This window comes from Perissodus microlepis, chromosome 10 (assembly GCF_051167445.1).
Source record: "Perissodus microlepis isolate ML-2025 ecotype Zambia chromosome 10, ASM5116744v1, whole genome shotgun sequence".
NCBI lineage: Eukaryota > Metazoa > Chordata > Actinopteri > Cichliformes > Cichlidae > Perissodus > Perissodus microlepis.
In genome coordinates this window covers 11,568,053-11,594,690 of record NC_140470.1, presented here as the reverse complement: position 1 = coordinate 11,594,690, position 26,638 = coordinate 11,568,053, and the positions used below count along the sequence as shown (strand labels likewise).

At 40.1% G+C, this 26,638-nt stretch overlaps 1 protein-coding gene across 7 annotated transcripts in view; it reads left to right on the top strand.

The window, feature by feature from the left end:
* The first annotated feature begins 2,528 nt into the window (after positions 1-2,528).
* Positions 2,529-26,638, top strand: part of LOC146378864 (glutamate receptor 3) — a 77,808-nt gene continuing 53,698 nt past the window's right edge. For 3 of the 7 annotated variants that reach the window (XR_014801527.1, XM_084941973.1, XM_084941970.1), the window contains exons 1-3: positions 2,529-2,913; positions 3,394-3,552; positions 20,469-20,708. Coding sequence is in view for 6 of the 7 variants with exons in the window: in XM_084941973.1 (XP_084798099.1) it covers positions 2,826-2,913; positions 3,394-3,552; positions 20,469-20,708 (487 nt within the window). In the remaining variant the exon portion in view is untranslated. The remainder of the gene's footprint in view (positions 2,914-3,393; positions 3,553-20,468; positions 20,709-26,638) is intronic. The other 4 variants (XM_084941968.1, XM_084941969.1, XM_084941966.1 and 1 more) reach the window with 2 other exon arrangements.

Sequence of the window (26,638 nt, the reverse complement as noted above, 5' to 3'; positions counted from 1 at the left end):
GCACCTTTTTAATACATGAAATGGAAACGGCGTTCTGTCTCTGTCAGATTTTTATTAGAGTGCATATATCGGCTCATTTTAGAAATCCCATTAAGTCACTGAGGTTTAAATGGAACCAATTTAATGCTTCTTTATTATCTTGTCATGCTTTACTTTAGTGTGCCGTGTTTTCTGTAAAGAGCTGAGGGGAGGGCTCAAGAAAATATTAATAAACCTTTAACATCCCTGACGAGGGCACCGAACCCAGCACACCAGTAATCTCTGCAGGATCCCTTATCCCGTTCATTCAACAGCATGAAGAATTAAGATTTGCACAACAAGCTGCCCTTTGTGCCCATCAGCTGGTGATAGACCAACACTTTGGACGGGTACGTGTTTTGCAAGAATTTCACTCAATCTGAGTTCATGCTTAAGTGGACTGAAACTAATTGCATAATTTTTCAAGTGGCAGTGAATGCATTTCTGCAAATGACAAACTAACACTGGCGTGTATCTGAAAAAAAAGGTCACGCTATACTGACAGACTGTTTGTGAAATTGAACTTAATTATAGTGCAGTTGTTCTCGCTGCGTCCTGTTAAAGATCGTAGTTGTATGCCAAGCATTAAATCACATCCAGATCAATAAGCACAGACACTGTTGCTTTTTTCTTTCTGTTTTTTTGCAGCGCTGGTTGTGCAGCAGTCTAACTAGGGAGCTTTAATGCTTTCTCCAGCCTTGGTGCACACATACACACACAGTATGTACACACATAGAACACATTCTGCTGCTCAGCTAATCCTAAGCCATTTAACTTTAATGTCTTTAAATAGATAAATGATTAAATGGAGTGAAGTTCAGGCAGAAGAGTTCAATAACTATTCCAATAGATTAAAATCACATTCGTGCTGGGTGCTGCAGTGTGCAGTGCAGAAAGAAATTACACAGCACAGCATTGTAATATAAAAGAAATGAAAGAAATCTGTAAAAGGCAGCTATTTAGTTGTTTACTGTGTGTTTTTAATATTTGGTAAAACCATAGATGCTGCAAACACTGATTTAGATGGTAGTGAACGGAGCTGTGATGTTCTAAATGAGAAACAGTAAAACAACAAAAAGAAGTAACATTGCGTTAGCAGAGTTAACTCCAAAGCAAGCACAACTGCTTTAGGAGAACTCTGTCTTCATTACTGGAGCATGTTTGAGATTAGCAGTGGGTTTGTTGACATCATTAAGTTTTAAGGGCAGTGATAACCCGGCTATGGCTTCAGGTTTCCCCCGCTGGTGCCGTGATACTGTTCTCCCTTGTCAATAATTCCCATTTCTGTCATGGCTTATGCCGAGGCGGATGGTGAAGTAATTGGATGGACCATGTTGAACTAACATACTGGGGCTCAAAACTCAAAGATCTGTCTAAACTGATGCTTTCCTTTCCCCCCTACTGTCTGTCTGAGATACAGGCAGTTTTAAAAGACAAAAACTGGTGTGAATTAGATAAAATAAATATAGTATAATAGTTAAAGTTTTAGCATCTTATCATATTTTGTGTTGTGTGAGTCAGAGTCCTCCTAGCTAGTGCAGTATACTTTCTTCGAACTGACCAGCGTAAGACGGGCTGCCTGAATGCATAATAATGAACATTAAACATGGAGCACAGACATTTCACCAGAAGAGATGGCCTTGTTGCATATCTCAGTAATGTGCACTCAATTGCAAAATGTAAATATGCTGATGCTAGTAGGACCTATTCCTGTGTGTCGGTGATGGATTAGACACACAAATGATTTTGGAGGGGAGAAAATATGAGCTACTTTATGCTTCTGTCACTGCCTTTTTCATTTAGATTTTATCTTAAGTGACCCTAATTTCAATCACCTCCCACAAATGATGCTGTTGCTTCTGCCTTGTTCCCCTTTGCATCAGCTGTTCACTTTCGCAGAAAAAAATGAGCAGGAATCCAAATCACTAACACAAGTAAGTCAATTAGGGTTCTAATATATAGCATTAGTTAGGCACCTTGGCAGCCGGTGATTAAACAGTGATAAATCAGAGCATTAGTGCCCACAGTTACTGTTCCTGCTCTCAAACACCTGCAGGGGACAGCCTCGGATTATGCTGCTATTGTGCTGGACTAATGCTGCACGCATACTCCCACACATGTGAACACAATAGGAAGGGATACCATAGATGAATAGATAGCATGCTTACATGGCCTGTATGCAGACACACACAGCACATGCACACATGCACAAGTCAGCAATATACTGGTGATCCATACAGACCGCATGTCAGTGTGTGCACACCTACACACACGCACACACACACCAAAGCCAGTAGACACTGCACCGCCTCACACACCAACTCTGCAGTGACGCGCGGAGGAAGACGGGAGGCCGCTCTTATTATAATTCAACGTCAGACCAAGTTTGATAAACGTCTACCCCCCACCCCAACCCCCCGACACCCCGGCTCCCCTCCCTCCCCATCTGTCTTTCCCTCCCCTCTTTCACTCTCCCTGGCCCATTTCAGTGGTCTTTATCCACAGTAGGGACCCGTAGATCCGCTTTCTCCCCCCCCCTCTCTCCTCCACCACCACCACCTCCATCTTTGAGATAAAACACTGGCTTTAGATTTCCAGCAGCAGCAGCAGCAGAGGGCTGGCGCTGCAGTTGCGCTGGCACAAATTCAACGTGGGTGCACACAGTGAGTGAGAGAGTGAGAGAGAAAGAGAGAGAGACCTGCCGCATCTTGTGGATTTCTTTGCGAACAAGCCCGTGTACATGGTTCTCCCTGTTTCTTTCTCTCTGTCACACACAGACCAGGAGCTGATTCCAGTTTTCGGAGAAAATGTGGCATCGCACAATAGCGGCAGTCCTTTTTTTACTCAATTCTTTGGGGCACTCGCTGGCAGGCTTTCCAAACCAAATCAACATCGGTAAGTTCAATGGGATGCACTGACTACAAATTCATTTTAAAAACACTTACCACAGTCTAAATAGGACACCACTCTTTAAGTCTCAATTAGTCACTGCTTGAGGTTTTATTTTTGTTGTTGTTGTTTGTTTGTTTTTTGCTTAATTCGTTGCCAACTTCACTTCTTACCAACCTAAACTGGGATTTTGCGCGTCTTTGTGGGCGGTTTGTTAAAAAAATGAATTTATATAATTTTGTCAAAATGAGAATTATGGCGCATTATTTAGTGTGACAATGTATTACACATTTTTTCTTGTTTTTTTTTTTTTTTTTTTTTTCTTCCATTGAAATTAACTTACGTACGAGCCTCTGATATAATGCGATCACGCAGTCAGCCTGCCGTCCTTTTTAGTGGGATTCGAGATAGAGCAAACGCAGGGTTATGCATGCTGGGGATGGACTAATTAAAGCGCTGTCTTATGTGACATTTTGTTTCCCGTAGGCGGACTGTTCATGCGCTCCACAGTGCAGGAACACAGCGCCTTCAGGTTTGCTGTCCAGCTGTATAACACCAACCAGAATGTGACAGAGAAACCCTTCCACCTCAATTACAACGTTGACAACCTGGAGTCCTCCAACAGTTTCTCCGTCACACATGCCTGTGAGTAGTTCTGCACTGTACCACTGCCTTTCTCTGCACAAGAACAATAAGAAACATTCCTGTTTTAGTACTATTTTTTTTCTCAGATTGGAATAAAAAGTGCTGCAAGTTCAGGGCTAAAAAAACACTCAAACAGTCAAACACACGCGGAGTACATCACATCATTTTTGCTCTAATAGTCTCGTTGGTAGGCCATTCCAAAAAAAGGACACAGATGTTTATGAGCTGGAAATGGCGTATGAATAAACACAGACACCTGCCAAGTGTCTGGCTTAATACTCAAACTCCTCAGTCATAGCATCCAAAATTCACCGGCTGGATTATGGAGCTTGATGGCCCGTAATTAGCCAAACTGATTTTTTAAAATTTAGTAATTCCAGAGAAGCTGATGAGCAGAACTTGGATGAATGTGCTTGAAAGTGCACAGGAAAACCCCCCCAAAAAGCACTGCCACCGTGTTTGTTGGAGTATAGGATGAAGGGCTTCCATTAGGGACTGTGCAAAAAATGAATTTGGAAGAGTGGGCATTAAAAGGTTGTGACTGTAAAACAAAAAGTTGTGGAATCAGACAAATAGAATTGAAAACACAAAAAAGATGAGCTGTATTTACAAAGGTGAATAAGGAGACATCACTTTACAGGAGTTTAACAATGTTGGCACATTCTCTATTTATCTATGTTCAGGTGAGTTTGAATGTCACTTGTCCTTTTATAGCGACTTTAAATATCACATTAGTGTCTACTAGCTTTATAGTGCTGCAGACTCTTCTATCTTCTCTCTCTGATGGATAAATAGCCCACAGTATCAGCTGTAACATTCTCTAATCCATATAGTCATCTCTGCAAACATGATCAAATTCAAATTCAAATTTTATTTGTCACACACACACAACCATACACAGTATGACATGGGGGTGAAATGCTTGTAGCTGTACAATGCCCGACCATTAAATGACAGAAAAAAAGTTTTACAATATTTACAATTTACAGGTTACTACAAAATTTACAAATTAACTTAGGAATTTACAGTAAAGAATGTGCAAATAGCAGAAGAGATTATAAAGATTATAAAGATTATAAATTATAGGAATTATAGGATTATAGGAAATGTGTGGTGGTGCGTGTGGTGATGTGATGTGTGTGAGAGTCCAGCCTTATAGTGACGTGTGTGGGAGAGTCCAGTCCTACACCTGGTTCAGGGCCCGAATAGCCTGGGGGAAGAAGCTCCTCCTCATTCTCTCTGTTTTGGCCTTAAGGGAGCGGAAGCGCTTCCCAGACCTCAACAGTGAGAAGAGTCCATTGTTGGGATGGGAGAGGTCCATCATAATCTTCCTAGCTTTGGTCTTGCACCGCTTGGTGTAGATGGACAGCAGGTCAGGGAGCTCTGATTGAATGATGCGTTCGGCTGAGCGCACCACTCTTTGCAGATCTCGTCTGTCCTGCTTGGTGCTGTTCCCAAACCAGGTGCAGATGTTTGCCGTTTGCTGATGTTGCTGATGTTTGCTGATGCACTCAATAGTAAGCTGCAAAGTGTAAGAATGTCTCATATTTGGTCTACCAGTCCCTCGACTGCCATGTAGGGCACCGAGTTCTGTCTGGAGAATTAATTTGTTATCTTTTGTCTCACCAACTTTGCTTCACACATCACGGTTGAGGATCAGCTGCAGCTCTCCAAACTCTGTCAGCTGCCTTAGAGATGTCTGAGGAACCTAATAAAGTGAGAGTAGAGCTTAAAAAAAGAAAAGAAAAAGAAAGGGCACGAACACAACTACATCCCAGGCTCTCAATCATATTAAATGCTGTTGGGGTCATGTGGTTGGTGGTGAGCGTTAGCAGCTCTCACCGACGACCAGATTGGAGCAGCCTTGAGGAGAAGCTGCAGGCGGATGCAGGTTTACACACATTCACACGCTCACACCTTGACACTGCCCGGTTTGACTACAACCTTGCACTGTCAACTGCTGAGCAATTACACTGAAGCAGCTGTGGGGTCAGTGCTCAGCTCAAGGGCACTTCAGCAGTTGCTGTGGAGGAAGAGATGAATATTACACGCTCGGCTTGTCCGGATCAGGGTTAAAGCACAAACTACAAAGAGTTTGTCCACAGCCGCAACTGACTTTGACTAAACCTGAACCCATTGTTTTTGAAAGAAGCTTAAGGCTTTTCTTAAAGGATAAGAAGAAGAAGAAAGCTGATAATCAGGAGGATTAATTTCAGCCAGATAAGCTGATGCAAGCTTAGCTCAGTACTCTCCTGTTGAAAAAAGACCAGTTAGCAGCTCATTATGCAGACCAGCCAGGCCAGTTTGTGACTAAGGAATTTGCTTGAAAATGCACCAAACTACACAATTCTTATTATAGTAGTCTGGATTGCATAATGCCCCGCTTGCCTGGCAGGTGTCGATGTAGCAAATGAATGTGATGATTATGATTTGACACATTTCTATTTTGGCAAGAATTACACATTAGTCATAGCTGTGCTTTCCTACAGAAAGCCTCGTCAATTTTGATAATATTAGCAAGTGCTGATATGACTGAGATTTTAAATCTGCTCATTTCTTGTGATCCTTGAGACCGTCTACATAGTTCTCTCTTTAAATAAAACAATTGAAAGATAAAAAGAAACAGAGCAATTACTTTTTGCTTTCATCACTTGTTGTGTTTGCTTTGATTCTGAGTGGTTAAAAAAAAGCAGGACAACACTACAGACCTCCATTTAGGTCAGTCTGTAACAACCATCGCAAATTCCTAATGGCAAATGTCTCTGTTATTGGCAGTGTGGATCAATAGGTGGAAATCCGTAGTCCAGCAATAGTGTGTGTGTCTGTTTGCTATCCAGTATGGAAAAATCAATTCTCACCAAGCGTTCTTTTTCCTTGTTTTTACCCTCCTCGCTAATATATGACTGATTTTCCAACTGTCCCGAATCTCACATTTGCTGCTTACATTGCAGATATGAAAGTTAACAAACAACAAAGCTTGTAAACATCCAATGATCGATTGCAGCAAATAATTTCCAGCCATTGCAACTTGACTGAATTGATTCCGACAAAGAGAACCTCACTGTGCTGTTGTGTTTATTATCTCACCCAATTTGTGGCTGGAGTGAAGCTGCAGGATGTATTGATGTGACACCTTGCCGCAGGCCAGGACTGATTGTGTGCATAAATGCAGAAATGGGAAGGTTATATCCATTAAGACTGAGGTCAGGGCAGGGATAACAGACAGTGGAGACAGACCTGATAGCTTGGCTGGGTAATAAGAGGAGAGTTAAGCTAAATGAGTGTGGGGATTATACTTTCTGCATGTGGTGACAGGCAAGCATTTATTTAACGTTTAATCAATTGAAGTGTTTAGCCTTTCCCTAACTCGCAGTAATTAACACGAGTGTTAAATGAAGACACATTTCTGAGTGATCCGTAAAAGCGCATTTTGTGCTTCTGCACCAACAGCATACATTTTCAAGACTGCATTGTTAAAAAAAACTTTGATTAAGCTGTCAATATTTCACTGTATTTCTTATTAGGAGTGTTTATTGTGGCTAGTTACCCTTCCTCTGCTATGACTCAACCAGTGTGATGCTGCTCAGACAGAGGCTAATATAAGAGCACTTCAGTGTGTAGGCAATGTACAGTTCCACTAATGCGCCACAGACCAGTTCATGCAGCCAGATCTCCTCCTCCTCCTGCTCTTCTTTTTCTTCTGCATTGTTGATGCTGCAGTGAATACTTTGACTCACCAAATCCAAATTGGGATATTTTACTTTTGTAAACCAGTATTAACAATAAGCGTGATATTTAAAGAGCTAAATATTGATGTTGGGGTTAATAATGCACACATAATATTGTATATGTCTCTGTAATTGCTCTCATTTCTCACTGACATGTTAAATCGAATTAATTTGCTAAATGTGAGTAATGACATTATAATCATTTCTTTTCAAATTTCATACAGATGTCGTGATAATATTGTTATCTTGAATTGTGTCTTAGATATTTTTCCTTCCTACTGTGGCCAAGTGCTTGCTCACAGGGTGTCATCTGATTGTTGGGGCTTTCTCAGTATTATTGTAGGGTCATTACCTTACAATAGAAACTGCCTTGAGGCGACTGCTATTGTGATGCGACACTATATAAATAAAACTGATTAGGACTGAGAATTAGAATTCTTTTAGCCACATTAATCATGTAGGGAAATACCATTAGTATTATTTGAATGTCTCAAGTGCATGTTTATTCATAAAATGCCTTAAAATGTTCACTTGTTTTTTTTTTAGTTAATATGTATGATTTTAAAATGTTTTTAAATACCATTTCTAGCACCAATGTTGCTATTTTTTACCCTGTCTACTTATGTAGATTATGCACTCTAACTTGATTGTTAAGGCAGGATCTATTTTTGAAACAAGTCAGACTTTGATCTACTTTCCAATGTAGAAGGCTATACCAGGAAGAGAACATCAAATCACAGCAAACTGTATTCATTTATAGTAATGACTGTTTTAGTTTAATTTAATTCAGCTTTTATATATTGTTATATAGTAACTAGTAATCCATCCCTTATTTATTCCACAACTTGTTCCAACACACTCTGCCCTCTTGCACTATAAATGTGCTGTACATGTTGTCAGTTTGGTCTGCTGACTACTTTGTTCACTGATAGCAAAGAAACAGCCAGGCCAGTGTGTGTTCAAATACTTTGACAATAAAGCTGATTTTGATTCCTTATTTACATGGCACCAAATCACAAGTCACTGCTTTATACAGTAATCCAATGATAGCCTGTGAGCAAGCCCTTAGTGACAGTAGGAAAGAAGGACTCCCTCTAACAGGAAACAAACCTCAGCAGAACCAGGCTCAGGGAAGGGCTGTGACTGGTCAGAGGTAAGGGGAAAAAATAAGAGAAAGAGGAGATCACAGTGAGACTGGACATGGGCATTTGGCATAGTTTTATTAGTCCATGTAACTGGGAGGAAAATATTTATATTGTTCTTTCTTTTTACTCAAAAACATCTTTACAGTTTGAGCTCCATCAGACTGTTTTTGTACCTGTGAAAGTGCTTAATGGCAACATGCGGTTTGGTAAGATAAACATATTCAGATGATGCTGTAGTGGGCGTCAGTAGCTCAGGAGGTAGAGCAGGCCATCTACTAATCAGAAGACTGGTGGTTTAATCCATGGCTACTCCAGTCTGCATGCCAAGTATCCTCAGGCAAATAATAAATATTATAAAGTTTGTATCTGTCTTGTGTGAAACTTGTATGAAAAGCATACAAGAGTGAAAACAGATATAAGATCCCTTGAAAAGTTATATAAGTTTTTACTATTTCTTTTCCATATGGGAAGATACTAGCCCCAAGTTGCTCTCCAATGCATCCGTTGGAGTGTGAAAGTTAGATAGAATGCACTTAAGCATATAAAAGGTGCTTGGGTGAATGAGGGATGTTGTATAAAGTGTGTAGAAAAGAATCAGTCCACCTTAAATTCCCATTTACTATATAGTGCAGTTCATTTGAAATTTATATCCAAGTGTTTACTTGGAACGTTTTGTGACATTAAAAGGTGTTATTTAAAACATAGTAAAATGTATTAAATTGGCTTCATCTGTACCTGTAGAGACCTTGTATTTTCTTATATAGGATGAGGAGGGAGAGCAGACACAACTTCTAGTGTTTATTTTGTATAGAAAGGATCACCTGGTGTGAAAGTCACCTTGTTCTAAGTTGGGTATGTGTTCTGAATGTTTATAATAGTAGGAGCTCTGCAATATAAGGAATAATTCACAGATGTGGGATCTATGCTTGTTTGACTTCTTTCCTGAAGTTTAAAGTTTGATGAAAAGATCAGTACTATTTTCATGTTTGTACAGTAAATCTTTGTGCTTGAGCTTAGCATGAACATTGTATATATATCTTGCTTTATTAATTCATAAAAATCAGAATCAGAATCCGAATCAGAAACTTTATTGTCATTGTCACGAGAACAACGAAATTAAGAATGGTCCCCGATCATTGCATCATCCCTAGCAATATCAAAATATAAATAAAACAATAAAATTCAATAAATAAAATAGATAGAATACTTAAAATACTAATAAGATGTAACAGTAAAACATTCACATACATTCCCACACACATGCTTCAGACCGTGCATAGATTAACACAAGAGTGGCGTGATGGACATTTTTTTTGTAGTATTCAGATGTGTTATTGCAGTTGGATAACAACTGTGTTTGAGTCTATTAGTCCTTGCTCTGATTGCCCTGTACCGTCTGCCTGAGGGCAACAGTTCGAACAGGGAGTGGCCAGGATGTGAGGTGTCTTTTATGATGTAATTCATAAAAAAAAGTAAAAAAAACATATTATGTCTTTTTTTCTTGGCTAGACATGGAAACTTTCTGTAGATTTGTTATGTCCATGGAGCTGCAAGGCTACAAATGAAAACATATTTCAGTTTGGATCACTATAGGCAAAAGAAGATTGATATTTCTAAACACAGTTATTTAGACTGGAACTGGGCAGGCATTGGTGACAACAGATATGACATTTAGTAAGTCAGAGAAAACAGAAATGGGGTGGAGGTGGGTTGCAAAGCAGCTTGCAGACGTGGAACAATTGTGGGCAGATGGAAGCACCCGAATCGCCCTGCACTGAGCGTGCAGGGCAGTGCAGCATGCAGTGTAGTAATACATCATGTGAAGGGGAATGAGCCTGACTCTTCAGCTTGTCTGATCTGATGCCATATTTGATTAATTAATTATTGAGCAGCATACATGCTACACCGAGCACAGCTAGCTGTGCCCCCCCGCTTCCAATCTTTGTGTAGCTGAAGTTATTAGAGCATTATATGTTTTAAACATTTGGCACAAATCTTTTCTTTTTTTAAGTTACTATAGCAAAACAAACATGCTGCAATGTGAGCAAGCAATACAAAACAATCTTCATCATAACTCTGAGAACTCATTTAAACAGACAAGTCATGGATGATGCACGAGCATCAGAGACAGGGTTGTCAAATCATTTGGCCCGAGGGTGAGCGTGCTTCATGATAGTTACTATGTTAAGCCATACTCTGCACAGATATAATTAATGTTTATAGAAACAGTTTTTTTAAAAAATATATATATATATAGCAATGAGGTCACTGATCATCTGAAGACAAAGGATTCCACTCTTGGCTTCAAAGCTTCATTGTGAAATTCTGAATTCAATTATTAAAACTTCACCATGAAAAACGCACTCACCACCTTTGCTTACATATTTGGCCAGTCAGATGTTTGTGTCTGAAAGCTTTAAATGGAATCTCTCGGTTTGGGAGCCCTTGAACAAAAAAGAGACACTTAGCCAAAAGCATGTCCTTTTATCACGATGCACTGATAAAAATATCTGAGTTACTGCTACTGCAGCCAGAGTCCTGTCAGTTTGGATGACCTGTGCCAAGTTGACAAGTACGCATCGTCAGATTTGTCATGGCATTTTCATGCCATTTATAATGTCTTTAGGAAAATTTTATCTAACTGAAGAGGCATTTCAGGTGCATACAATATGGTTTTCTAAGCACTTTCATTCACATGAATAGTTTAAATCTTAGTTTAATAAGAGCTTTCAGGGTCCTTTGCTGCGGGGCAAGACATGAGTCATGGTCCATCATGCAGCACAAATTCATTAGGTTTCTATTGAACGAGGGAGTGCTAATGCTAAATAACTACAATAGAGGCATTTAAATATCAGTTGACTGAATGCATACCTGCCAATCATTTGAAAAGAGCAATAAGTATTCAGCCGAATGAGCTCGGCACGATCGTAAGAAATAATCTTATTTGTTGTTTTGCTCAAACTTAGTCAGTCGACCGTGGCCGGTCATAATGCTGCGAAATGGCAGAACAGTGCCGGATAGCTCTGGGGGCAAGCCACTGGAGATGTGCAGTTAGTCTTTCATCCTGTGCATCAGAATGTGCTTACATGTCAGCGCTGTAACACAGCGACGGTGATCACTACTGACAAGCTACAGTGACGCTGCAGCAGTTTGTTGCAGCCTTACACAACGTCCTTCAGCATGGCTACCTCTGAAATCTCTGCCGTTATTCGTTAAATGTTACCTGAAATTATTCAAGGACAACAAGCTGTGCGCGTCACAGAATAATGCACAAGAAAACCAAAGATGCCAGCGGGGCAGTGAATAATTTAGAGAAGCTGCTTTCATGAATTTGTTTAGTTGTATGAGCGTTCAGTCTTGAAGGTAAAGAGGGGAAAAAAATCATATCTTTGCTCCAGTGTTTCTGTGTTTTTTTAAACAAGAAAGAATTTGCGAGCCATTTGTTTTCTATTTATATTTGATAGATGAGCCTATTCTCAGTGCTTTCTATTGTGAAACATTTTTCACTTGATATTTCACAATACATTAGTTAGAGCTTGTAAATTGTGCATTTATGACTTCTTCACTCTACTTTTTAAAACTGAGTATATTGCATTACTCTGTCTATTATAACTGTGGTCTTTGGTGTTTTTGCAGCATGTGCAAAGGATGTGGAGGTGAAATACATTCAAGTATGTTCACATAATACTCCAGTAGCCACAATCCGTGTGTGTTTATTGCTGCTGCAAATTTCTTTCTGTCATGGTTTAGCATGTGGGCAATCTCCAGTTTTATTTCTCAGATTAGAGCTAATCCAACGAGTGTTGCCTGGCTCTTTGTGTATAATGAATACCTGCAGGGGGCTAACCCACTGGAAGAAAATGTGTGCCTTTATAAAGCTGTAATCTGTAGAGAAGAGGGAATTCCAGCCAACATTCAACAACACTGCCGGAGGAGAAACACCTACTCAGCCTTCAGTCTCTATCATGCCCTGTGCTTTCTCTGTGGTTGGTCAGCTGAGACAAATTGTGCAACAATGCAGACTGTAATGTGGATAAAAATATGATAAGCTTAAATGTCATAACATGGGAATCATTTAAAATGTGCACGTTAAGCAGTAAGAGTGCAGTTTATTTCAGATCAGATTAGATCCTGCAAAGAGAGTTGTTATTAGAAAATATAACAAGCACAATGTTTGAATTATTTTTTAATACACTTACTGCAAAAAAGTTGTTTTTAAGTGCGTGGAGAGCCTAAATTGCTGCTAATAACTGACATTCTAATGGCCCTGTAAGACCGTTGAGCTAAACGCTAACACCAGCATGCTACATACCCACAGTGACAATGGAAATGGAGTAGGTGAAATGTTTTCCACATTCAGTGATCATCTAGTAACCAGTGAGCGCTTGCTTTAGGTTTTCGGCAGCTGCTGTGAAATCGGCTGCTAAAGCCCCAATCGCAGAGGCCTAGAGATCAGTCAGTGACCCCTGGCAACCACTAATCGAGAGAGAAAATAGAGTATTCGTCAGACAGCTAGAGAGTGGTTGTTGGCAGCTGTTAAGATAAAATTGATAACAAAGACATATACCTGTAGTTTGCATAGATAAGAGGTAAAGATAAACCTTTATTAGTCCCACACGTGGGAAATTTGTTGTGTCACAGCAGAAAGTGGACAGTGCAAAGTTACAGGAGCAAAAATTAAGAAAACAATGGAATAGGATAAGATAAAAAAGAATAACATACTATATACAATAGAATAAAATACTAAATTACACTTAGTGTTATTGCACATGTGCGGATGTGTGTGTTTGGTCAGCTACAAAGTCTTTGTTGTGGAGTCTGACTGCAGTAGGAAGGAATCTCTCCGTCCCACATCGTGGGTGCCGCAGCCACTGAAGGAGCTGCTCAGTGCTGTCAGAGTCTCCTGCATTGGGTGGGAGATGTTGTCCAACAGGGATGACAGCTTAGCCACTATTCTCCTGTCACTCACCACCTCTACTGGGTCCACAGCATCGAAGATATCAAAGACCTGGACCTGTCTGCAAACATTTGCAAACTACTCGCCAAATGGTAGCGCAACTGTGAAAAGTGCAATGCAGCCTAAAAATGGGAACGCTGTCGCTTGCAATAGTACAAGTTGCTGATTTAGTTTAAAGGTGAATGCTCACTGTTTCCAGTTTGTGTCTCAGGCTCAGTTTATGTTGCAGTTTCACCGCAGCTCGGCGTGTGAATGGGAAGTATTTGTACCGTGCAAACCCTGGGTTAACAATCCAAGATGACGAATCTTTAAAACTTTTGATCTATACTGTAACTGTTGTGTATTTTGGACTTGTTAAATAAGCCATTCCCACAGCACTGACAGGCTCTGTCCATGGACATGCTGCAGCGGTGTTTTTAACCACAAAAAAACAAGTATTTAATGTTTCGCTAGTGATGCATGAATGGCTCAAACTCGCTAAGAAGCAAAACATCGTGTTTTTCCTTGCTTATCTGACTTTATTACTGAAACACACTCAACTCGAGAGTGATGTCACTCTGACATCCGAGATATCTGGAGGATTGCCTGTGTGCCCAAGGCCTTATCTTTTCATTTTTTAAATTGTAACATTTGCTAATTAGCACTGAGCTAAAGTATAACTGACGCCAATAGATATTTGATCATAAGATAGTGGGGAAATTAACAATGACCAATGGTGATGAAATTTAGTGATCAAGTGATAACTTAGTTTCATCATGAGATGAGGTAGTTTGTAGCAAATTTATCATTATAGATTATTTATTTTTGATACAATAAATAACTCCATGAAATTGAAGATGCCATTATCGGCTTTAATAATGAAATCATGAAGTTTGATTTGCTACTTTATTTTTTTTTAGTTCCTTCTATTTATTTACTTTCCATTTCATTCTTCATTTATTTCTTTGCTTGTTTATCTTCTTTAATTTTCCATTTGATTTGTGAATATATTCTTTACTTTATGCATTTTTTCTGTACTTATGTTCATCATATCTTTTATAGACACAAAGGAAAAAACACAGTGAAATGAAATAATAAGCGATAAGTCTCAGTTGTAGTGAGATGTTGAGTAAGCCATGACAGTTTGTGAAACGCAGTCACCTCTCCTTTTCCTGCTTAGAGGAAAAGCCAGAGGACAAGCAAAGCCAATAGGACAGTCTGACTATAACTATAAATGTTTTTCATGACCATCTGTGAGCTACGGGATCAAAGTGCCAGGTGACTAACTTTCAGAAAGACATCATAGGCTTAGACACAATTATACTGAATTGACATTAATAGAAATTCTCTTTAATTTTGCTGCCCTACTGTGTTGACAGAAAAGTGTTCTGACACAAACCTGCTGTTATTCAGGTGGAAATGCGATCCTAAAAGTGTAACTGCAAGTCTGTCTGCAACCCTCGCCTTTCATTTTCATACATAAAAGTCAAAACTGAATTGCAGGATTGGGCTTTCTGCTGTGCCCTTCACTATAACCTACATGCTCCAACTTGCTCAAAAATGCTTGAAGGATCAAGCTGTCCAAATAAAAAAAGAAAACAAAATCTTTTGATTTGCAGCAACCATAATGGCTTTATAAAGGATAGCGCCACAAATCTAATCAAACACAACTACTTTGTGCTTTAAAAGCAGACAGCTGTGGTTATGCAGTACGTGCTTACTGTTCTGTAAAAGACTTCCAGTTTCTTGTAGCATTTGTGCCTTATGACCTTAAACATCTGTTGTCAGACTTGGCCTTTTATTTGACATGCTTCCACTTATGCTTCCAAACCTAGGCTGCTTTGTTCTTTCCACTAGTGCTGAGGAAAACTGAATTGCAGACTTTTCACATCTTGCTGTTGAAGCGTCTAAAAATAGAGTTCTTTTTTTGAGCCTGTGCGCAACAGCACATGAATTGTTAGACATGTTAGACTGGGGTATTAATTGGGAAAAAAAATACAGACTGCATTTCACACGGTTGTTGTAATTATAGGATTTTTGACATCATGTGATGCAAAAAAATACTGTTGATGAATGTTTTCAACCCGCAGCTCAGATACAAGCATACTGCAATAAAGCATCTACAGAATATTATAATCACTCTGTATAGATAGTGATTCTACCTCTTCAGCCTCTACTGATAAGTGCATGCATAGTGGGCTTAAACCACTTTATGACCACATTAACGGCTTTTACCGGTAGTTTTGCATCATATACGTCATCAGATATAAATATTCAAGATAAATCTGTTTGCATCCTGTCCAGCTAAAACATCCCACAGATGCTGCCAGGATGCACATTACCTAGAATAACAGAAAGACATGCTAGCTGTTTGCTCTTCCGCTTAGCGTCCAGCTTGTTTCCATTAGGAAACAATGCATTCACTGATGCATACTGCTAACAAAACAAAGGGAACACTCACAATATAAAACCAAGCTTGTTAAACTTCAGGGATATCAATCTATCCAGTTAGGAAACATAAACCCTTGTGGGTCCATTTTACCTGCTTTGGTGCAAATGAAAGTGACAACAGGTGCACTGGAGAGGCAACAACAAGAGAACCTCCCCGCAGAAGGGAATGGTTTAGTAGGAGGTGGTCACAAACCACTGCACTCCCCTTAACCTGCCTGAGTGATTTTTCCAGTTTTGCTTTTTTTCAGTGTCCTATAAGAGGGTACCTGCAGTCGATTCAGATTACACAGGTTGTCCAACTCCTCCAGAAATGCACATCCAAACCTCTGTTACAGAAAGATCTGCTGCATCTCTCAGCGCAGTCTCAAAAACACAAAGAACATACCAGAAGACGGGGCATTGCATGAACAGAACTGGAAGGGCATCAACCCAGCAACATGACGGGTATCTGTTTCCTTGTCCCAGAGAAAACAGGAGGATCACTGGCAGAGCACTACAGCATTACCTCCAGTTGGCTACTGATGTCCATATTTTTGATTAGATTTCCCTAGAAAGCCAGACATCCTTTACTGGGAACTTTGCTCGCAGCTCATCTGGCATTTTTTCTGAGAACACAAGAACTGGCAGGAACACCACTGGTACCTCATTTTCTTTATAGGTGAAGATTTCTACTTTTCTAACATGCTGTGGTGAACGTCATGCTGCCCTCAACATTATCCAGCATGACTGGTTGGGTAGTGGTCTTTGGGCGGGCATGTCCTTGGAGGCATACACAGACCTCCAAGTGCTAGTCGAAAATATCCTAACTGCTGTTAGATACTGTGATGAAATCCTCCGACCGTTTGTCAGACCTTATGCTGGTGCAGTGGACCCTGGGTTGCTCCTGATGGAGGACAGTTTCCGGCTTCATGTGAACAGTGTGTAGACAGCTCTTGAACAATGAAGATCATTGACTGTCTGTGATGGTCCTCAGAACAGAATCCAATTGAGATCCTCTGTAATGTTATGTATCAGTATACTAGACACTGACAAATAGCACCATATGCTGCCCAGAAGCGAACTCAACTCATAATCCAAATTTCAGAAGGGATCCCCTAAGACACCATCGACTGTCTCATCAGGCGTGTGCCCAGATGTTGTCTGGAATGCACACAGACTCAGAGGTCAGCCTGTGATTTTTTTTTACTTTGACTTTTGGTGTGATTTTCAATCCAGCTCTCAAAGTAATGATGTTCATGGTTTCAACCCTTGATGATCTTCTGGCATTTCCTGTTACACCACCTGAGTTGGTGAATATGTTCAGTGTTTCTAGTTTCCCTTTGACCCTGTCCTTTACAAGCTGGCACAGCTGCATGTTGTATTTTGTTCACTGGCTTCTTCATTTAGTGAACATGTGACCCTGTGACAGCGCAGAGCAGGTATCCCCATGTGGCATAAACCAATGTGACTTCCCTCACGTCCCTGTGTAAAACAATCTGAAGCCCTCCTGCTTTCCTCTGCTCTTGCAGACGCAGCTCTTTGGCAGTGGAAAAATAACTTCCTGCCAGGCAGAAGTAAACACGTTAAGAGGTTATTTAGTATTGTCGCAAAAAATAAAACTGTTGTCCTGACTTTGTTCATATGCAGCACCCAATCCTCTCAAACCTCACAGCTCTGAACAGTGAAGCTCAACTCCTCATCGCAGCACGAGGTATCCACTGTTTATTTCTTCATTCTTACTGTCTTATGCGCATAAAGTTCAATTTCCTTACTGCGTCTGCTGTTCGCTTCTCAGGCGAGGACAGCAGCTCACCTCTATTTCCATTCTGAGATAGAGCTATAAGAATCCAGTTTAAAGGCTCAGATCTGCTGTGCACATACAGGTTCATCCCACCAACAGCAATTTTGATGATGGACTCAGACTAAAAAAAAAGAAATGGAGAAGACATGTGACGGTGTTGGTGCTACTGGAGCTGCTGTGTGTACCTCTTAAGCTTGAAGAGGTGAAGAGAATCAGAGGGTGAGGGGTAAAAGAGAGAGAGGCAACAGTGACAGACAGATGTGGGTGTTTGTTAGGTGATGAATAAGATGAGAGTCGACAAAGGGTGAAGAGAGCTGAATTTCTCCAGCTGGATATTAATCATGGATGGAAGGCCTGTGTTAGTATTCTGAACAGAAACGCACAGAGCAGTAAAATAGCTTCACTTCACCACTGTAATAAAGTCAATGATGCGTAACTTCATTTCTGACCGTGATCAGGGGAATTTACTGTAGTTGGCTGGTGTTTACAGCTTCATGAGCCCAAATATATGATTTCATTAGTCCTTTGGGAGAACAGACTGTCCGTTTAACCTTGACAATCAAAAGATAATGCAGTCATTTAGCCAATAGGATCGGATGATTTTCGATGAGCTGAGAGGTGTTTATTTATGGCAGTGTGCTATTTTGCATGAATAACACGAGCTGGATGTTGCTTTGAATCTGTAATTTGAGGTGTAGCATACTGATTTTAAAAGGAATCGATCTTTTCTGACATTTTTTCTGGCTTTTTTTTGCTTAAATGTGTGAGTGCAGCAGCCCCTTGATTATATAACAGGTGCACTGTGGCCATCCAAGACACACACAGGCTGATCTGATGATAAAATGAGAGAGGGAGAGATGACTGAACCGAATCATCAACTATGTGTGGGTGACGGAATGGCTGTCTTAATGGAAAAGTCAAACGAACAGAAGCAAATGGTGAAAACATCCAGCAAATAACACATGAAATCGCAGATCTGTGAAATTATTTTACTCTGACTGCAATCATAAAAACTTAAAACTTAAAAACTCTTTTTTTTATTTGACCAATCATTTCTAGACTTTAACTCCTAGTTTAGACTATATGTAGTTTTTCAACATTCCCTCAAAATCCACTGACACATAAAAGTAACAATGGTAGAAAAGTACACGTGTAAAATTGTTTTATGAAGCTTTTGATTTTATATGCATTTATATTTGCTTCTGCTGTTGCTGCATTTCTTGGTGCATTAAGCAGAGCATACAGTCTAAGGTCATGCATGCGCATTCTCGTGTGCCCGACAACGTAAACAGGACTTTCTCATGAGTAAAACACTACTGAAGGATAAAAACGCCCGTTTTCCATCAGTGATTCGTGAGTCATGATGATTTAATGCATGAATTAATGCAATGTGCATCCTGAATCCTGACGAGTGGAATAGGCCACCAGCTGTTTCTTTGCAATAAATTATGCTTAATTTCAGAAGAAGCACAAATTACTTTTTATTTATACAATTTGCTAATGAGATTTGCTATTATTTATATTTTGTTATGATTTCTTGAGCCTGTGCCGTGCATGTGTGTAATCAAAGTTTCTTTCAATAAATCAAATGCTTCCCGTCGGTCGAAAACATGCACTAAACGCGCTCCACTTCCTCATCTAAACCAATCAGATTGTGTGTGCCCACATATAACCATCTTATGTGACCTCTGTTGCAGAGGTTGTTGCTATATATGGTTGTTGGCCTTGTCCACAGGCATATTTTAGATGGGAGCTGGACCTCAAGATATGCATGATGTATTTAAGCATTTGACAGTGAAATCTGACTAGTGGAAGTCTGCTGTGGGGCAGAGCAAGCTGCCCAGTAAGAACAGATAGGGTGCTCACTGGGAGGGAGGCCTTAAAGAGACAGACAGAGGCTGAATGCAGGGGTTGACAGGGAAATATGCACAGCTGGTTTCCTTTAGATGTTTTGTTTTTGATGCAAATTACTGAACAATATGTATGTGACTTGATTTTCTATTTAAAGAATAACCTCTTTTTTCCTTCATTTTGTACAGAAACTCAAAATGAAATAAGAGACATTTATACTTTATTGATAATACTCTATTCTGTAACTGTAATGCTAAAATCCAAACATTTCTAGCCTCATTTAATACTTATTAGTGTTTCTGAGCGGCTTCACTACGCAGCGTTGTGACCTGTGCGGAGCAGAGGGTCAGAAATATCAGAACAGGTCTGCTGCACTGACCAACATTTCCTTCAGTCATTACTAATATTAGGACAGCTGTCATGCCTCTGATTTAATCCTCCTTGGTGGCACTGAACCAGTTTATTATACACAAATAAAATGAAATACTTAACACCTTGTAAGACTCGGTGTCTGTTTAGTGTTTGTGGCCGCGGCTCATTTCCATGGGCCCACAGATGGCAACAGATAGGCCTTGTTGTAAATCTTTTATACAGCGGTAGCACAGCCCAGCGCTCGAACATTTGGATGCTCATGTGTCAGGATATTTGTCCATTAAGAGCTGTGGCCAGTGCACTGACTTCCCCATTATTTCTAGTTGATTACCCAAGCAGTTGCATTTACAGCAAGGATAAGTGAAGGGCACTGGGCAGCAGAGCATTGCCATAGGGAGCAGGCATCCCGCGTTAGGCCCATTTATTCAGATAGCCGCTGCTTCACTTGCAAGATTAACAGCATAAAGAATTCCCTCTCATCTCAACCTTACATTGAATTTTTTTTTTTTTTTTATTTCTGCACAGGGACTCAGCAGCTTTAACTTTCAGTATGTCACAGCGATTATTGACATCTCTTCTGAAATTAGGAGGAACTTGGCATAAATCTTTGTTTGAGTCCATGACCTGAACCTGTTCTTTGTCCTTTGCACTAGTCTGCTCCCAGTTCTCCCGAGGAGTTTACGCCATCTTCGGCTTCTACGACAGGAAGTCCATGAACACGCTGACCTCCTTCTGCGGGGCACTGCACACCTCCTTCATTACTCCCAGCTTTCCCATCGACGCCGACGTGCAGTTTGTCATCCAGATGAGGCCCAGTTTGCGAGGAGCTGTTCTCAGCCTGCTGGACCATTACAAGTGGGAGAAGTTCGTCTACCTTTACGACACTGACAGAGGTGAGAGCAGTTATGGCTGGGAAAGCATGCTTGTGTACACCTTTGCAAATGCCACAAGCTTCAGCAACGTTTAGGAGTAGAACGTCTCACTGCAGGAGAAAGTGGATTAAGTTATCGCCATCCCTGCTCAGGCAAACACGTTATTATACAGGCTATAAGATTTGTCTTTAATATGTAAATCCCTTATCCCCAATCCTCATTCTAAGTGGTTTGATACATTTTAATCTTTGTCAGTAATGATCCCAAATTGCTTCAGTGTGCGGCTGAATCCTGCTCACAGAGGCGCTCAATAGTTTCTTGCTTCCGAGAAATGAGTCATTCACAGGTGCTGCTGATTCTGCTGCAGTACTATGACTGCAGCCGCCTGAGTCTCTAATCCGAGGCACTCGCTGATTATCATTTAGCTCTAATTGGATTATTTAAAGACGGAGCACAACACCCTCCAACTTCTGCATGTGTTTTATGCCCTCTCGCTCCCCTCATGTGGGCCAACTATTTGCAGACTTGGGTCCCCCGAGACGTAGCATGCAGTCACAATCTGTCTGTACAAACTGGACCATAAACTGATCGCAGACTTGCTGTCACAGTAAAGCTACAGAGCACAGTGTCAAGTCAAACGTATTTTCAAATCGTCCGTTGCAAATAAATTAGAAGATGCAGGAGATGCCGTTTTCTGGCTTCAGTGTCTGCTCTTAAATGTGCCAAACTGTTCAAGAGCTGTGCATCCAAGTATTTTTAAACTGACACAGAGAATTTCTAGGACAGGAGTGCACTCTTTTTTCGCTTCCCCCTGCCTCACGTTTATATATTTCCAGCTCAGGTGTCTGATCCACCGCTCTGTGATGAATCTGATCGCAGAAGCTGATGGTTGTCCAATCATCAGCTTCTGCGACGATTGTGGATGAGAAAAAAGTGATTAATGAGTTTGTAACCTCTCCATGGCAAAATCAACCTTCTCAGAAGTGTATCCCAATATGGCCCTTAGAGCTCCGCTTGACTTTGTTGGCCTCTTTCACCTGCTGTGCTGAGGCTGATGGGCCACCATCTGTAATACTTTGCTCATTTCCACAGCATCACACAGTGTAAACACTACAGTTTAGGATGGATTTCCACAAGCTGCACAGCTTGTGTTTGTTGAGAGACTAGTTAGCCATCCTATTTTGGCTCAAGGTCCCATCCTGCTCTTCCCATCAAGGCTCTGGAGCAATATAGCCACCACTCATCCAAATGTCACTTTAATCTTCATTATAAGAAGAGGGCCTCCATTTAGGGCCCTAAGAGGGATTGGCAGGGGGCACTCAAGAGATGCTTGTGTGAATAGCTTTGGATGGTTTGTGGGGCAATATGACAGTAATATGCTGCAGAGGCATTTTACAGTGATATGTGTTATGTCTGTCCCTTAACAAGATACAGCCTTTTATTAGAGCAAAAGCAAAGGCATCTTAGGGGCAGCTATAAATGGGGAATGTCTTTTAAATTAGATTTTCCCCACAGCTCAGATCAAGCACTTTATTTAATCACTTTAAGCATAATTATGAAGAAATACAAGACATTTTTTCCACACAGTTTCTCCCCACCTGGAATTTTTTGTACTTATTACTTAAATAACGGTGAATATAAGAGTTGTATGGGCAAATGTAAGACAGTTGGATGTATGTTGGCAACTATTTGTTTTCTAAGAGATCATGTTTTTCTGCCTTTTTGGTTCTTTAAAAAGCGACTGTAGTACTCACCAGCCTCAAATGAATTAGATTTATGCTTCTGGACCCACATGCAGAAATAATATAGCAACATGATGCACGTGGAGTTAGTAGGTTTCACCTTAAAACAGATCAAGCATATCTTGCACACATAGAACTTTATGTCCTTGTGAAACTTTTTCATGACTGTTGCAGTGGTTGTAGAGTGGCTTGGATAAAGCTAGTAGCAGACCCTGGGGTAAAGTCCTTGAACCGGCAGGATTTATATGGGGCACACCTTAACAGCCTCAAGTCAACTTACAAATTGGAGCCATTAAAACAGTGCTGGGATGTTCTATTAGCCTCTCAAAATTGTTGCTCCTGTCTATGGTAAGTGAATATTAATATTATTAATGAATGGTGTAGCCCTGCCCTGTGTATACTTGTCTGACTGTTTAAACTTTTCATAATAAAAAAGTCAGCTACTTTTTTGGGTCAAATTATTAGACTTATATTCTATACACATGACCGAATTTTAGATTTCGTTGTGTTCCTTTGTTAATTTGGTCATACAGTCTTTGCTGTCTCTTTTTGTGTAATTTTTAATTAAAAAAAAAACAAAACAGAAAGAAACTTTTTTTATTAACAACTTAGCTCGACACGGGGTACCTCATCCACTCAGCTAGGCTAACTTTGGAGACCTTTGGAGGACAACCCTGCTAATTGTAATGTTCAGTCCTGTCTCCATAAACTGCTTGTGTACTATTATAATGAGTTCTTCTATGTTTGGTGAATTATGCTTATAGTCTGGTTGCTAAAGTTGTATTTTATTAAACTTCATGTCAGATTGATAAAGCTTCGACACCATCAGTGCAGCCTCTGTGCTAGCAAGGAAACTGTAGCTATTTTTAGCTTGATGCTATTGTTAAAATGATGAGCTGTGCAGAGAAAATTCAAGGTTTTCTCACCTGTCAAGAATTGAGTCACTCTTCACGTCTGCATGACCAGTTTCCTGTTGGGACAACTTTGAACAGGCTAAAATAAGAATGCACAAACATTTATCAGTAGCAAATATGTTTAAAAAAAAAACCTTATTGTGAAACTGGCTGCAGATCCAAGGTGGTGCTGCTTTTGGTTCTTAGTCAGTCAATTTTCTCTATTTCTAACACAAATTGACATGAGAACTATTTTTGTGTGTCTACTATGCAAAAATACTTCAACAACTGACCTCCATCCTGGTCGCATAATCTCAGATTAGTAATGGGACCAAGCCTCTAGTCATGAAGACACCTTTTGCCTGCAGTCAGGATTGGGACTTCATATGTAGTGTGCAGTTGTTAGCCATTGCTACAGCTTTTCCTTCTAATCTTCTAATGCTTACTTTGTTGGTGAGTTAAGTGAGTTTTTTACCCCCCCCTCCCCATTTTGATTGAGCTAATAGATTTAATAATAATTTAAGCATTTCATACCAAAACTAGTCTTTCTTGATCAACTTGATTATCGAATGCAAAAAGAGCATACATTTGTTAAAAGTAGATTTGCTGTTTTTTTTTTGCAGCCCGAGGGCATAACTACTCATCAAGGCTGTATCTGTATGATGGGATTTTAAATGTAACAGAAAATAAAAATGCCCAGGGAAACCACTCACTGTAGCCATTCATAATATATTAAAATTTCAAATTTTGAAAGCTACTAATATCATATAGGTTCAGCTTCACTTTCATGTTGGAGATGCCTTCCTCTGACAGCAGTGCTGTGCTGATCTAAACTAGTTTAACTGACATATGCACAATAAGTCTAAACCACGAGTGGAGTCTCTCTCTCTTTATTTATTTATTTTTTTTACTGGCGTCTCTTACTGTTTCATGCAACCCACGTCTCCTTCGATGAAGTGATTTCTTCATAAACTGAACTGATACAAAAGGAGAAGTGCAGCAAGCTTCGCAGCACCAGGAGGAGCACAACAAAACGGAAAACAGACTACACACTTTTATGCACACGAGTCATTACGTACAAGTTTATTTGCTACAGTGCAGCATCACCTATTTATCCTGGATGTACTGGCTCTGAATTGTCCTCATTAAATAGACTAATGGCTGCTGGCAAGCAAAGACCTTTTGAACTGATGAACATCTGGATGTTACCAACTGGCCGCAGAGAGAAGCTCCTCACCAGGTTTTCTCATGTTTGGCTTATTTACAATAAATTGCATATTCATCATAAAGCGCAATATGTCTTTCATGGCAGTTAAAAAGAGTTGCTGGGTGGTGTTTGTCAAAGTTATTACACTTTACAAAATTTGTATAATGTGCTGATGAGCCAAAAATTTATTACTACGAAAATATCAGCTATAAAATGTGTTTCTAATAGCTGATTTTAAGTCAGGGGAATCTTTGTTTTGCTGTCTAAATGCTTTAAGCAGCAGTTTTTGTAATGGTCCCAACTGTTTAGCTCTAAGAAGACATTAGATAATGTCAGCAGAGATACAGTTCAACTTTTATTGTTAAATATAAGATATAAAAAATATTTTAAAAACCACATAAACAATACAAATACATAAAAACATATCCAAAGGCCATAATGCATCACAGAAAGGCTTTCAGAAATAAAGATGGCGATGGGTTCTCAATCTGTAAAAGGCTGCACTGATAAATAGTTTAATAACTTAAAAATAACTTTATATCCGACTGCACAATGTATAAAAATAGGATACGCAATGCCATTAAATTATTCAGAGACTCTTTATATGCAAGGGAGAAGGCCAGAAATTAGGAAAGCCTGCATTAAAAACAGACTCTGTATTGGTGACTGTACTGAAAATCACTTTCAAGAATCGGTAAACACAGTTCGTCACTGCAACTAAAAATGGAAGAGTCTTCTTCTCATTGGAAAAAGAAAAAATCCATAAGCAACAATTAGAAAGGCTTCCACTCTCTCTGGGCCTGAGGTCATTTAAAATCGACCGAAGCAAAGTAGAAAACTTTTTTTTTGACCAACCAAAATTTGAAATTCTTTTTGGAACTCCTGAGCACACGAGGTAATAGAGAAATCACACTGTCCAGCTATTAGTGCCAGTCCTAAAGCCAGGCTCTGTGATGGTAAAGGGGTGCATTATTTCACATGGAATGGATAAATTGCACATCCGCGAAGGCACCTAATCCATTTCTGTTAGATACAGGGTGTAGCTGATCTACTGTATTTCCATTTTTATGTATTACGCAGCCTGTGATATTGTTTTGGAATCACTGATCCTGAAACAGACATAAGGTACCTCAGAACTGTAATTAAGTACAATGCTTCAGTAAAGGTACCTGTATGAGATCTGACTGTGCAATCTAATGCTCATCGTTGACTATCATTCTCTTGATTCATGAACTCTACATAATGCAAACTGGATCTTAATTTCTTTATGCGGCCATCAAAATGAAGAAGTAGCATCTAACAACATTAACCGCGGCTCTCTCCTCCTGCCGCTGTGACAAATGTAGACGGTGGGGACAATTTGCCTTCGATGTGTAATCACACTGCCCTGCTGCTGAATGTCTGCTTGGTTTCTTCTCTGCAAGGAAACATCTGATTAATTGCGCACTGCTAAAGAGCTTCACTCAGCAGCCCGGCACACAGGCTCATTAACAAAGAATGGGAGAGCGGGAGGGGATGGCGCCACGCAGCTGTTCCACTCTGTGAACACCTTACTGCAGCTTCACTTTGAGATGGACACATATCAATAGGTGTAGACCCCCCTCCCGCATCTGTGAGTAACCACTGTTTTGCTGCCAGACAATAATATTGGGACTGAAGCAGAGATTCATCAGTCAAGCTCTTCTACTTCAAGAGAGCTTCTTTCCTCCCCTGTTCAAGGACTCTATTAGGCCTCGTAGTGAATGTGAAAGTGAGGCACAGATGTGGCAGAATAACGTGCTCTTCTGTGAGGCTGTTTGTTTTAGAGGGCGCTGAAAAACAAAGACATGCAGATAAAAAAAGGCTAACACTGTAAGAATCTCCTCTGTCAGATAGGACAATAGCAATTTATAACATTAATATAACGGATTGTTTAAACTTGAACAGCACTTTTTTCCTTTTGTTTTGCAGCTTGCTCATAAATGTGGCTTTGCAGAGTGAGTGTCGAAAAAGCTTTAGATTGCGTGGACTCAATTTCCTTTAGATTTACAGCTAAGGCCGGTATTTATCTGGAAAGGCAGTTTGGATGCTGCATGCGTGGTGCATGTGTGTGTGTACTGGGCGGTGACC